The sequence below is a fragment of the Oreochromis aureus genome, linkage group 23 (genome assembly GCF_013358895.1).
Source record: "Oreochromis aureus strain Israel breed Guangdong linkage group 23, ZZ_aureus, whole genome shotgun sequence".
Taxonomy (NCBI): domain Eukaryota; kingdom Metazoa; phylum Chordata; class Actinopteri; order Cichliformes; family Cichlidae; genus Oreochromis; species Oreochromis aureus.
Window position 1 is genome coordinate 33396969 of NC_052963.1, and position 15295 is coordinate 33412263.

Sequence of the window (15295 nt, forward strand, 5' to 3'; positions counted from 1 at the left end):
CATTCCCTTCCCACTACCTCCTGCTGTCTGGGATCAACTTTCATATGTGGTCATAGCAGTGTAAGTTCTGTGAGCCTATCAATTAGCAAAGAGGATTACACGGTTCTTCACTCGGGCTGACCTCATGTCAGCAAAAGAAGAATGAAAAACTAATAAAAAATCAAGGTCATTGTTGAACGGCGAGCTCCGTGGCGTTTTACTGACTGTGACTCATGGAAGGAATTTAACAGTTAAGTCAACACTGACAGAAGCAGGGCTGTACTGTACACTCTCTCCTGGATTATCTGAATACTTGTGTCACAAAAATGACAAAATGAGAAATCACCTATAAAAAAAACAAGATTTTTTTTATGTACACCCAGTTTTTTGGTGTACATATTTTTTTATGACGTGATGAATGAGATGCACAGCATGTTAAACGTGTAATTGTTTGATGGTTTGGTATGTTACAGACAAACTATATCCATCCACTCGTCTTGAAGAAATGCCTCTGAAATATCCACTTTCATTCAAGCGTCCCAGAACGTCGACAGCGTGTTTTATTTTTAAAGTGTATCCGGTGACAAAGGACACTTTAACCCCTCACTTAGATTACATGTGGACGGGTGGAAGCATCATTATGTTCTACCATACATGCTTTTTAATAGGTTGAGGGCCAGACCAATCACACTTGTCAACCTGTTGCCAGGATACCGGCGGTGTGGTTGCTAAACACCGGTCCACAACTTTTACATCATGGGCTATATTTCTGAAAGTTAGAGTATGAAAGTGTATTATATTACCTTACAGAAGTGCTGAAGCAGGTCCCGGCAGCACCTGCTCGTCCAGTGTAAAATATCATCACCCTGCTGCTCCTGAGGACGGACAATTTCCTCATTTAATTCCTGCTCTCAATTGAGGAGATGATCGCCATCTAATCCTCAAAAATGGTCTGCACTGGAATGATTAGTGAGGCAGAGGAGCATGTTTAGAAGCAGGAAGCACCCTGTAATTCATCTGGTTCGGTTACATTTTATCTTTAGTTTGCTAATCATTAACCGCTTTTATTTTAATATACTTCTTGAATGTCAGGTTATAACAAGATTATTTATGTAATTAGGCTGTAAGTCTCCCTGTCAGCTTACTGCTACCCGTGTTTCTGCTCCTTTCTCCGCTGTAAATGTAAAATTATTAGCACGGCTCTGTGCTAACAGCGCACCGTGTGTGATGGTAACTGACTTCAAACGGCAGCAAAGACAGGTTTAGTGTTGGATTAGCTGTGATTGATGGTTTGTGGTTCACTGGTTGTCTGCCTCTCAGATCTGGGACCGGTTGTTGGAGAGCTTTGATTGTGTTTACCAGAAGTGCTCTGCGCCAGTCGGTGAAGGGATTCGGTCCCCTGGGAAAAAAACAAAGCGATCCAGTCGTACTCGTCTGAACTGAAGCTGGTTCTAATCCACAGTTTCATGTTTTTGTTTAGTCTTCAGTCCCTTGTGGCCTGCTGCTTATCCATGTCTCTAAACTGTACATAAGGTACTGTTTGAGGAATCGCTTTGTGAAATGTGTCAGTCGCATTGCGAGTACTATTTATTTATACCTCCTGCATTGAGCGTTAATAAATGAACAATTGCAATTTAAGTCCACCGTGACGTATTTATATGTAAACAAAACAACAAAATGGCCTCATTAGTCACATGTTCCTACACTTTAAGAAGACTTCTAGGCATCTTTATACTTTCTGGGAGAAAAATGGATTTTAACAAGATCCAGTACACCTGATGTCAGACAGTTTTGACAGTTTTTTGTTGCTCTTTAACACACAGCTTACTTTCATTTTCACTCACTGTTCGTTTTTAGGCACAAAAAGATTGAGTGTGGGTTAGGAAAAGGCCATAGTTTGGAATAAAATACACAGCATGCTTGAAGTAAACCCCAACAACAGTAGTTTGAGATTAAATCATGTGGCTGCGAGTAAATTTAGATCAACTGGGATATTAAATCAATGACCAAAGAAATCATTATATGTATTGCGTCCCTTAAATGAGTAAAAATATATATATATTAGAAGTTAAATGCATGCTTTTTCTGTGATTATCACCTCCTTAACCCAAGGTTTTACAGATTTAGATTTCTTTGCCTTTAAAACTGAACAGAATTATGAAAAATTAAGAAAACACAGCAGGAAGACACAAACGTTAGCTATGTTTCCTCAGAGAGACTCATGCTACCTTTCAAGCGCACTGTTTGCTAAAAATTAATGATGGCTACTTCACACGAATGTTATTTGAACAACCTTAGAGAAAATAATAAATCATCATAGTGGCTTTTTTTTCGTTCTATAGCAGATTTCAGCTAACGGGAAACGGCTTTTGACACCACCTCCAATCTCTTCAGCGACGGACGCCGTAGATCTGTTACATCGGTAATTACGATACCTCTGAAATTGCTATTCTCGGTATGCAGTTTCCCTGGTTTGTTGAACGTAGGAAACACTTGTTCTACCTTTACCTGTATGTTAGTGGTGTGTTTTGGTTTTTGTTTTGCCTCAACATACTAGTTAAACATTTAACTAGAGGGATGCTCTCTGCATACAGCCTCTTCTGGTGGCCAAGCAATGTTACTACTTTATGGAGCTTTTTTTATGTGACTCATTATTGCGCAAAAATTATCTGTGGATTTCTTTTAGTCATGCAGTTTCAGCTTTGTAGATTTTGTTTTTAATGTTTAAATAAAAACACATAAACAAAAACTACTGGAATCTGCCTTGGTTTGAAAAATGAATGCCACTTTAACCGTAAAAGCATTAAGACTTCATTTCTTAGATATCCCTTCTTTACATTTCAACTCATCAGTTTGAGCATAACAAACATTTAACAGACAAATCTGGTTTCCAGCTAAAGGCAGTCATACTGGATGTATTTTTCAACTCTGGCTCACTGCCTTTTAGTTGCCACAGGCAAGGTTGAGTTTCCCAACGTGGCAACAACCTGATGTCAGGTGTAAAAGTCACTGTGACAAAAGACGCATAAAAAAACCCTTGAATCATATCGTGGGAAAGCATCAATAATTGTCTGGGAGTCTGAATATTACTACAAATAATGAATCAGTGATTCAATAGAAATACAGGTTCTGCGGGTCACATGGGAAAGCTCGAGGCAGTTCACGGCTGTTTATCTTTTTTGTCGTTATGGAAGTGCAGGACTGGTTGTCTGAGTGTCAAAATATTCCACCCTCCAGGAAGTGAATTTATGCTGGGAATGTTTTGATTCGTTTTGTTGTTTACTACGTTTTTCATCCCTTCCCTCAACGGTTCTTCACACTGCCCGAACACAAGACTTCCCTATAGAGGTGACATGAACAATGCCAAGTTGCTGGGCAGTTTAGTGCATAGGCTGTAAATTAGCGCTTCTCAGACACTGCATCGGACACTGGTAGTTTTGACTCATCTGGATTTCCCCTGCATTAGTCACCAACTAGAATATACACACAGACGCACACAAGTATGCCCACATAACCCCCACACGGCGTGAGAGTGATTGGCCTCGGCGTGGTGTGTGTGACTGACACTGTTAATGCAGCACTCCACAGTGCAGCGAGCGTCGCTGCTACTTCATCAGCTGCTCCACCAACTGCTCGTTGGCATCCTGTATGTAAACTCCTGACATTAATAAGGCTGTGTGAATCGGGTATATAATGCCTTCAGCACGATGAACACACCAGAATGAATTAAGCACACCGGGCGCTCCAATCACTCAGGCTGGTTGCCATCTATGGCTTGATCTGCAGATACAATTGCAGATTAAAGCGGGATTAACGCTCTCAAACCAGAGGCCTGTGAGAATAATAACCACATTAGACATATGTGCTCTCCCACTGATGACAGAACCAGAGATGTCCCTGACGTAGCTGCTAACCCATAAACACACACATACATCTCAAATGAAGTAATAGCGGCTTGGTGACTGGTTTCCAGCGCCTGGGCCTTAGAGTAATTAATGATGTAAGGGTTTCGTGTGTCGTTGTAAATATCAGATTTAATGATATCTTGAGGTCAGTTTGTCCTTGTTGTGCTGGGAGGTGGTCGAAGCTGCAGTGTGTGTGGGTGTGTTAGGTTTAGAGAGGCTTGTTGCTTAAATAACCTAATAATCACCATGGGATTTTACAAGTGGGTTTTTACTATAGTCATGTTTATGTGAGCTGTGATTGGTTGTCATTTTTCAGCTGGGAACCATGTTTCACAGAGCAACCCAACAACGGTCGCTGGTATTTCCAGCAGTGACCTTGGGGGAATAGTTGCTCGTACTTTCACACGGTCGTTGGGTGTGACTCATTTCAAACTTTCACGTCTCTAAAAATTTCATAAAAATTGGCAGCTTGTGGACTTTTTTGAACCAAATTAGAACTCAATGTGATTATAAAACTATGAGCAATTAAGCCTAGCTTTACTCATTTTAGAAATCAGATCAGCAAACATGCAGCAGAACGGCGGATGCACTCAATGATTCGGTCACATCACAACACGGTCTCACTATGATCATTTGGTGTTCACATCCGTTGGTGTTTTTTTGTAGATCGTGCACAATGTAGCGCCACAACTCAGCAGAGTGTGTGTTGCTGGCTCTGATGAGGCGCTGGGGTTAACTTTCCATCTAAAATTTTTGTTTTCAGCATTTAATTTTTTTCAAATTTTTAAAATTATTTTTGAAGAAGTGGCTGAAAGTCACAGCTCAGTCACATCTGATGTAACTTAGTGTGTGAGTGAGTTGTGCATATTGTTCTTTTATTTGCTTTCTGCTTGTGAACTTGTATTGTTTTTAGGGTGTTTCTTGTTTACCCGCTTTTGTGGCAGGTTTAGATCTGAGCATCATTAGGAGCCTCCACCCTAAGGCTACACATGAAAGTTTATTTATTTATTTCGTGTCATTCATGTAGTGTTCATAAACTAAACCCATAAATTAAAGTTCAAGTTTTTTTTTACTGGTTCAAAATATGAAATGCAGTTAAGGAAAATATTAATAAGTATGTGTTAAAGCTTAGGTAAGTTAAACCCAACTTTAAAAATCACACTCCTGGTGATTTACCGTTGGGGAAGCCCATAACCTCCTTTGCTGGTGTGAGTTCTTTGTTATACACAGGAAATACCCTAAATATCCGGAATGTTAACACCGTCGTTTTAGGTATTTACCCCGTTTTGCACCTCAAAGACAACAACAGAAGTCAGGATAGGTAAACCTAATATATAGAATTAAAACTGTCACGTGGAGATGGCAGTGTTGCTCATCCACTGTCTCTTAGCTGGTTGCTCCAGACTGAAGTACATCAACACAGTTTGGATGGATTAGCAAGAAATGGTGTCTGGAAAGTCACTGGTCCATGACAGAGTAAGGTCATTTTTACAGCTATGGAATGTTTTGAAATATTGTTAATATAAGTGAATTATTTAATTGTTTTTATAGCTGCTAAACTTGCGATCGCTCTGTTTTCATCGATCTGAAGAGAGTGTTGTAGTTGCCTCCGTGAGTGTGCATTCATGCTTTCCAGTTTTTTTGTGACCACGCTGATTCATCAGCATAGACCCTACACTGCAATGCATGTGTATTTTAGGTGTACTCCAAGCTTGCTGCAGTATAAAAGGAATGGCTAATGGCAATCAGGCTGATTGTTTTCGGTCTCTGAGAGCTGGGTCATGCAACTATTTATACAGGTGCACCTGTTCAGCCTTTCTAGGGTTGATGGGGCTCTTTTCCATAAACTAGACAGTACAAAACAATACATAGCCTGGAGTATAATAAAAAAAATACTTCTTGGCTGCCCATTGAATCTGCTACATTTAGAAAGAGATGGTCATTCAGGCTTCAAAAGACTGGACTGGGAGATTCATGAGTGGATATTTATTGGCTGGAAATGTAATGTGACCAGTTTTAGGTTTGTTTTTACAATAAACCACAAAATGTGGTCCTGAGTGCTTGGGTTCAAGGTAGTTACAGGTCTCTCAGAAGTCCAGTTACCTTCAACTCAAATGCCCTGGATGACTGAGAAGGCACACAGTCCATCACCAAAATGTGACATACATCACAAAAGCGTTCGGGTTTACTTGATGAGTGGACTGTCCAGATGTTCTTTATGCTGAGAAACAAACAAAGAGGGTGCTTCATTCCTTACGAACTCAGCCGAGTGTGAAAATGCTGATATGAAACCTTCCAATACAGTATGTTAAAAATAGAGGCCGTGTGTCCACAGTGTCTCGTCACCAGGTTGGCATACAGTATCCGCTGTATCAGTGCCGTGTCTCACAGGTGCACCGCGGGCAGAGAGAGGCTCTATATCTTTATTAAAAGTACAAGAGAGCAGCTTAAAGGTTTGTGTTCCCTGGATACACCACATCTATTTATTATCATTCCCCCTGCGGTGACCCTTCCTTTTATTTTAGCATAGTGATTCATCTGCTGTTCATCTCTGAAAACCACACAACACCTCTAGGTTTACATTGCCATACTGCTTGGCTGAGAGGGTGGTTGAATTGGAAGTATGTGCCAGGATGTGGCACGATTTCAGTGTGTGCGTAAATATGAGTTTATGTAGGCTACTGTAATGATAAAGTATTTTTATCTGGTGTCTGTTTAGGTTTAAAGGGGATTCTCATTTTTAGTTTTTCCATGAGACCAGTCAGTTCTTGACCTAAAAGTTTGTTTCACTTCCTTAAAATTGCTGAATCGGCACACAATGAACAGTTGCTGCTATTCGGGGCGCGTTTGTGGAAATATTCAGCGCGCCCGAACCCTCTCGGTATTTGCTGAGAACCGTGACGCAACAGACGCGCTCTCGGGCCGCAAAATCCGTTCGGGAGTCTGGGTGGAAATATCAGAACAAGGCCAGAGACACAGATGGAGGAGTGGGGTGTAAGTGGGGAGCTTTTCAGGATAGTGGCTTGCTGGTGTGTGGCTGTGTGGGTGTTTGTGTGTTGGGGTCAAATGTAGTTGCTTGATATCTATATCCTAGCAACTGAGAGTGAGTGATATCTTGTACAGCTGGAGCAGGGGATTGGTCAGAAAGATGGCACAAGCCCCGCCTATTTGTCGGGTAGCCTAAGAAAAAATACCTAAATTCAAAACATCTCTCAAACTTTCTCCACTCTGCACTGTACCCTCCGGCACTTTAATCCAGGCCTGGTTGTGTTTTTAACTGTATTTTTTTTTATTGTACTTTAATTGATTCTCATAGCTCAAGCACAGCTATTGATCCATTTATGACAAGCTGATCATTCTGAAGCTTTCAGCAAAGTGAACTCTGGCATGACAACATGAATTCACCTTACACAGCTGTGCAGTATTACCCCGAGTTTCCCTTTCGGCGGTAAGTACCTAAAGGTTGTCAGAATTGATGACCTATACTCACACGTTCATATGCGGTAGACTGTATTGAGGTCATGTGTTTTTGTTTTTTCCTAATTAGTTAAACAATATGTGTTGCATGGATTTGAAGTGTAGCTATACTCCTTCATGATGAGCCTTACATTAAGTTTAAAAGAATGATGTAGGAGTTGCCGGCTGGGAATCTCCCTGCTCCTGTTTGACCCGCGCTGCAGTTCACGCTGTCTGGAGGTCCAAAACGACCCGAGAACAGTTGTGTCTGCCTGGATCCTCAGCTGCTGCTGCTCGGTCCTGATATATTTATAAGGGCGGCATACTTATGGCAACAATGCATGTGTAAAGGGCAATCAGGGCTGAAGGCAGGCAGATTACATGACATCCGGAGGTCCTGTTCTGGAGAATTTTGAACCTCAACGGGAGTGCATGTGCTAGTACAAAATATATCAGATGAGAGATGATTATATCTCAGTTTCAGGACATTCCTGTACCTCTATAGGTTTTGATAATTGCACATGAATGGTACAGTTTTCACTAAAACTACCTACATGAGTGTTTCTTCTCTCATTCTAAAATATTTAAATGCAGATTGGATGTGTTCTGTGTGCTTTTTGCCCTTTTAAATTTACCATCACGGCACTCTTGTAGTTGAGTTTAACAGTTACATTTGTAATTTTTTTTTCATTAGTTTTTCTGTTTTGCTTGATGACATTTTTGGCCTTTCTGGCTGTGGCGCAAATTTGAAAACAATGTAACTGTTTTTGAAAAGGGATGAAAAGTATCTTACTTGGCCTGTAAATCCCTCCACCTGTCTTGTATCCTTTGCCTTCTACGCCTTACCTGCCCTCTTGCACCAGATGATCAAAATAAGAGGAGGAGAAACTCTGGGGCTTTCTATTGTTTTTCACTCATGTCCCTTTTCCAGCCTCGGCTGACGGATGAGGGGGAGAAGGTCTTAGGCCTTTGAAAAGTGATTAATAATGACACTGGAGAAGGGCCCCGATCGGCTGGGCTGTTTGTTTTGATTGCATTTTCATCGGTCGGTGTGCACAACCTGCCAAGAGACAATGGCCATCCCTGTTTAGTGCTGACCTCTGCCCCAGTCTCGTCTGGAGGCGCTGCACTGTGTTTAAGTGGATGCTGAACAGCCTTTGCCTCGGGCTAACCGAAAACCTCTCAGAGTAACCAGACACCCAAAAACAGACAAAATGCAGCCAGAAAAGGGACAAAGCCCATCTCGAAAGTCCGTTAGTAAAATAAAACTGCTTTGAAATGATGATTAAAAAAAAAAGATAGAATATTGCATTTATGTGGTATGCATTTGAACATGGACGTGTGCCTTATTACAACAACGAAAATTATTTTCTTAAGCACAAAGTAGTGCAGGACATCAGCAGGGTTAGGCTGCAGATCTACTATTTTAGTGTACCATTAAACTGTTTTAGTGTATTTATAGGCTTGGATGGCTGTACACGCAGAACCTGATAAACAGCTTTAGTTCTGGATGCTGACTGGTGATCAGACAATACCAAGAAGCAAAGCTCAAAAGTCTTTTGGACAAGTTAATGGGATGTCAGTTAAACTAGTTCTTCTGTATTTTAAAAGAAAATTAAAGAATGAAATGGAGTTAATGTGAGGCACAGGTCACGTGGATGACCACACCTAAATCCTTCCTCCTTCTTGAACACAGATGACACCTCACCTGCTCTACCTGCCATTTACCTGTTTTTTTAAGTCATCCTTTGTGAATTTTTTCCCTCTTTGGCATGTTACCTTCAAACTCCTCATGTGCTCTTGTGCAAGGCAGCTAAGCCACCAGGTTTTGATTTGTGTACTGCTGTAAATGCGTTCCTATAAAAGCATGTTGGCGCTATTCAAAGTAAAAAAATAAATAAAAAAAATAAAAAAATATATCACTATTTTGACATAGACTCTGAAGAGATACTGCTGTGATTTGGATGTATTCAGAACAAAGCAACATGTTGATAAGGATGAAGAGACGGCTTTTATGAATCAGTAAGCCGTAGCATTTCAAGAATATCACAATTTATTTTACTATTATTCTTTACAAATAATTTTATTTATTTGTTTTCTTTTTTTCTTTCTTTTTTTTTTTTTGCTTTTTAATCTTCAGTGGTTCTGAAGAAACAATATGAAATCCTGAATTTAAATGTATGGGACGATGTTGCATATGCAAAAATAGTAGGAAAAAAAAAAGCATTTAAAACCCTATTCTGGGGCAAATTCTGCATTTTTAAAGCAGTTTATATTATATTATCAATTACTGTGAAAAATATTCATAACTCTAATGTCGATGTCACAAGTTTTCTGTTGGCTGTACAACAATATGCATAAATAAGTTGATTGATTTATTTTTTAAATCTACGAATTAAAAAAAAAATCAATCTTGCCATCTATCTGTCGTCATTTTAATTCCTTCTGTGGCTTAATGCTTAGTCTTTAGCAGGAAAGAGTTCTTAAGCAAAAGTACTAACAGCATATTGTCAAATAATGCCTTAAAAATTTGTTATGGAAGGTATTTATTGTTAAACTTTTACACGTTTTATCCTTAGACTGTTAGTATGGATGAACTGAAAGGATTTTACATTTTAATTGCAAACATAGATTTATTGGTACCTTCATTATGGCCATAGATGAATCTTTAGAAAGTCTTTCTGCTCTTTATCTCGCTATCTTTAAATATTTAGCCTGCACAGAATTGATGTGACACAACAGATAAACATCGCTGCCATCAGTAAATGTCATCTCAGTGCCTGTAGGCTGACTGCAGTCAACAAGGTGCACTCTTAGATATTCTTACTCATGCATTCATGTAAAAGGAGGATATCTGTGTTGTAGTTGGTTTGGGTGGGGCTTATTGCGTACAAGTTTGTAGCAGTTTTCCTTTTCTTTTTTACTTTAACGAAACATTAATGTAACATCACATTTGCTCTCAAAGATTTTCAACAGCTGCCAATTTAACAGCTGTACAGCTGTAAACCACTGATCAGTTTGATTTCTGCAAAACTCATATTTTAGGTTATATATAAAAATCAAATGCATTTGATTTACGGTGAACTTAATTTATAAATTTGTTAGGTTGCACTCACGTGTGAGTAGTTGACAATATTTAGCCAGTCAAAGAGGGATATACAGTATGCTTTATTCTTTTTAATATTCATATCTTTAAAAAAAAATGTTATATTTTCATTACAATTTAAACACAAATCATAAACAAAAAGACTTTTAAAAGCTATAAAACATGTAAATATATTAAATTTGTCAGTTCAGTGGGTGTCCAATTGGTATGTGTGGGGTCTGTGTTAGCAGTGTAACATAAATTTAGCATCTAGATGGCAACTATGCACACTGTGACTTTTTACATAAAGTAAAGGTACATACAGTGAAATAAAAAATGTAAAAATTAATAGCAAAAAAAAGCAGAGAAGAAAAAACTGCTGGATTTGCTTGAGCATTTTCATATATGCTCTATGCATATAAATAACAATATGTGTATATCTATTTAAAGAGCCCTGTGACTTTTCATAAAGATTTGAATAGTTGTATATTTATTGTTATTTGTAGAGTGAGCTCTGTCTGCTTTCCTCATCATAATAATGATAAGTATTATCCCTTTGAATAATCTCTTAAAATACAGAACAGTATAGCCAGAGGACACAAATTTTGAACTTGAACAAAAGATCCACTTTTCAGCTTGACTCAAAATAATTCTGCTTCCTTAAAAGAGCAAGAGTAATCGACTCCAAACCACAGAATGTCCAATTAGAGGCAATAAATTAGGTCATAGACTACTAATGCAGATGTCAACTATAGCTGTGTGAACACCTGAAAAACACTTTCTATATTGTTTTATTAACTATTTGTAGTTTCCCTTCCCAAATGTGTTTTATAACCACACAAAGTTGCCACATACTTGAGTACTTTTTTTCTCATCATCATCGCATTTAGCAACATTATTTCAGCAGACTTTCCTCACATAGTGTATATGGTTCCTTACTTCGTAACACCATCACTTAAATATTGTACAGAGGGACAGAGCGTGCTGGAGGCGCTCTGCGGCTGAAAGGGCAAATCGTTACCGAAAACTATCCGACATAGGATGCGAAAAGTTTTAAAAGTCCCAAAATTTAGTTTTAGTTTTCAAGTCTTATGTTAGGGTCAGATGCCACAAATGGCTTACGGGCTTCCCAAAAACTTATATATTTAGGTTGGTTACAAGTTTAAAATAAAAATCACAAAAACGCAGCTGTGTGAGGAACCGTCCTCGTTAGTAGACTGGTTTAAAGGCGTGCGTGCTATTTTTGCAGCGGATCAACTGACTTCTCATTTGAGACATTTATTAAATTCTTTTCTGGCTTTATTAAATTGTTTATGTTACATTTCAGGTGAAAGAGGTCAGATTTTTTGGGATTCACTGAAGTATTTTGGAGTTTCAGTTTGCTGCGTATCGTGTCAGTTTAATTATTGTGCAGGTCTGATATACATGCAGCTTTTTATACAAGGCGAGCTGAAATACAGCTTCCTTGCAAGCCACTGTAATTCATGATCCATCCAAGCTTTGTCGTGGTCCTAATGTTGCAGAAACATCTAACTTTACTCTATTAAATGTGTCTGGACTTGATTAATATGTAAGCCCTAATCTGTGACATCTTACCCATAATAATTCTTGAGCTTTGCAAACTAAATTCATCTCAGCTCTCTGCACTCCCTCATATGAGCCTCCTGCATACGTGAAATTATTTGCTTCATTAGATATGCCTGTGTTTGTAAGACAGGTATTAATATCATTCATCACAGCGTTGGGGAATTCCAAAACCTAAAATAGTGCCAGCTTCAGATTATGGCCGCCCCATCGGCCCCCCTCCCGAGCTCGCCCAGCTGTACGCATACCACAAGTTGTAGCGGTGCTATCATATAGACGTTGGGGGGAATTCCGCCTGTCTCAGACTGCAGCGTGCGCCACTTCAGCAGGAACAATGGCGGGCAGAGCTCTGAAGCAGGTGTAATGTTTCAAGGCAGCAGGTCAAAGTGCCTCTGTCTGAATGGTACATAATCACCATTATGTGTAGTACAAATATTCAGCATTATGTAGGCTGACTTCTTCACAATGGAAGTGCTCTTCATGAATGGCTGCCAGCAGGACTCCTCCTCCTCCTCCTTTATCTCCACTGGCTGGGTGGCCAAATCTTAGCACAGCACATCAGTTTTTATGTTCGCTGACTTTGCAACTATAAAACGCTTCCCTTTAAAATAGTTTTTCAGAAATGGCAGCAGTAAGTGAGCAGGAATGGGTGTAATAAAATGATTACGGCTGATTGATGGTGTCTTTCTGCAGACTCAGGGACCCTTCAGCTCGTCTGTCCTGGAGAGAGGGCTCATTCCTCACCACCATGTCCCAGAATCAGGCAGCACAGACAACTGACTTATTCAGCCAAGATGTGTTCAACCAGCTGTTTGATATGCTCGACCAGTAAGTGAATACTGCCAAAAACAAAAAAACAAGAAAAAAAAAAAGGCCGTAGTGAAATGTTCAGCTATGCACATATTTTAGATATTTGTGCGTTAGGAGTTTTCAGTTTCCACTTTGGGGATTTTTTTTTTCTTCTTTCATGTGGAAATTATAAACCATGTCAGCTTCTTTGCCTGACTTCCTTCTCATTCGCAGCAGTTATCCTCACACTTTAGTTTCTCTTTTTTTTTCTAGCTTTGAATTTATCCACGTTTATGCCCCTATGGACATTTTTTTATTTCTTTAGAAAAGACAACATAAAACTTGCCTGTGGACACAACAACGTTATTTTCAGCCAGTGGGTAAAAGGTGGACTTAGCCACTGTGACGTCACTCACTGGTTTTTGGGTTAGGATTACCCCCCCTTCTTTTTTCAAACCAGAAGTGATTGTATTTGGACAAGATGTTGGAGCGTGAAGCTATTTGCTAACAGTAACAAACTACACAAATAAACTGTAAGAATGTGGGAGAAATACATAGATACCCTCTAATTAGCGCTAATTAAGATCCTACTAAAATAGTAGAATTTCACCAAGCAGGACGTAATTTCTTGTCAGTAAAGGCAGCAAAAGCGGTCCAGTTCATTAACTCTTTCAGTCAAAGTGGCCACATCCGTGTCCAGGTGGATAATTTATAAGAAAACATTCACCCTCTCAGATTCATTATGGACTCAGACTGGAAGTTTTTACTGTAAAGTTGGACATTTTAACTTTGGCGTCCGTAGGGACTAACTCACCGATGGAGCCTCGAGTGGATGTTAGAGGAACTGCAGTTTATGTTGACTTCATTTTTCAGCTGCACTTCCATGCAGGAAACTATACACAATTTTGCTGAAAACTCCGAATGGTACTCGGGAGTTTTTATGACCACCGTGTGCTTCGCATCGACGGATGATGTCCTGGGGAATCTAATCTCAGATCTGGTCCAGGTCATCAATGAGCTCCAGGACAGTCGTGTGCAGCCTGACAGCATTGGATGGGCCATCACATAAAGTCCCAGAGGTGTTCGACTGGATTTAGGTCAGATGAGCCTGGTTGATGGTATCAATTCCTTCATCCCCCAAAAGCTGCCTATATTATGCCGCATGAGGTTCAGCACTGTAGTGCACCAAGAGGACCCCATGACACACTGCAGTGTAGGGTCTCACGTCGTGCGACCAGCAGTGATACTGACCCTAGTGAAAAAACCATCAGAAAAGATGTGGAGGAAAAAATGTCAGTGGGCTTCACCTGTAAAACCATTCCTATTTTGGATTGGTTGCCCCTGTAGTGGGCCTATTGTTCAATTTAATTCAATTCAGTTTTATTTAAACATCACCAAATCACAACAACAGTCTCCTCAAGGCACTTTATATTGTAAGCTAGACCCTACAATAATAATTTCATTAACACTAAATCAGCTGAAAGTGATTAACAACCCCCTCTGCTACTTAACTGACCAGATCAATATTCTGTCAGTATAACGTCTATACTGACATTATGTCAATATAGAAGTTTAACTGACTTGATTCTGTACTCTGATTAAAAATTGTTCATTTACGGTTTTTTAGCAGTGTACTTTGTCTAAAAATGTTCATATCTGGAAACAAATTAGTTCCAATATTTATTTAATTGTCAATAATAAGATCAGCATTATTGAGGACTCGGTTATAAATTATATAAATATACAGTTAATTTGAATAAATTTCCAGTTGTATTTTAAAGTCTGGTTCTCTGGTGGCTCATTTGTCCCTGTCAGCCGGGTCAGTGTAACTCTTAAACTCTAACATCCTGAATTCATTTTGTATGTGTCAGTTTTATTCCTGTGTCATATTTCCTGAGCTATAGGTCAACTTAAGTTAAAAAAAATGTCTCATCTTTCCTCACTCTCCCTCTTGTCTTCTGTTAACTCTGTCTGTCTCTGCTCTGTTCACTGGGTGAGCAAACAGTGAGACTTCGCAGAGAGGCAGAGGGCACCGGTGCAAGAACAAAAGTCAGAGAGCTTCTGCTGCTAACTCTAACTTTCTCCCAGAGTAATTATTTTACATGTATCGCAACATGAAATCACAGGACAGATGAGAGCGAGGAGGGAGAGAGACACATGAGCCTGATCAATTTTACGCCCACACCACAATCTAGCCAAACTATCCCACACGGTGACGACATGGTGAACCTTGAAAGTTTACCCAGAATTCATTTTTTGAAGTTTGTGCCAGTGATTTATCAGAAAACAGATGAAACATCCGGCGCGCCAGTAATCGATTCTGTTCCTCTGTGTTACAGACAGTTTATTCACACCGATGCACACAGCTGCACACTGCTATAAACAAGAATTTAGATTTGGACTCTTGGAGTGGGTCCAAAATTGATTTGATTTCAGTTCTTAACAGAGCTTAAATGTATTTAATATTTAATGTGAATATCTCCTGTACTGTAAGTTA

At 39.5% G+C, this 15295-nt stretch overlaps 1 protein-coding gene across 7 annotated transcripts in view; it reads left to right on the plus strand.

Moving 5' to 3' along the window:
• Positions 1-15295, plus strand: part of tp63 (tumor protein p63) — a 57636-nt gene that overhangs the window by 15259 nt on the left and 27082 nt on the right. For 2 of the 7 annotated variants that reach the window (XM_039606324.1, XM_039606331.1), the window contains exons 1-2: positions 7265-7332; positions 12703-12837. The exons of 1 other annotated variant lie outside the window; for it this stretch is intronic. In XM_039606324.1, the coding sequence (XP_039462258.1) occupies positions 7280-7332; positions 12703-12837 (188 nt within the window). In that variant the 5' untranslated portion in view covers positions 7265-7279. Of the gene's footprint in view, positions 1-7264; positions 7333-12702; positions 12838-13807; positions 13896-15295 lie in introns of those variants that run through there. 4 more of the 7 variants (XM_039606328.1, XM_039606326.1, XM_039606325.1 and 1 more) reach the window with 3 other exon arrangements.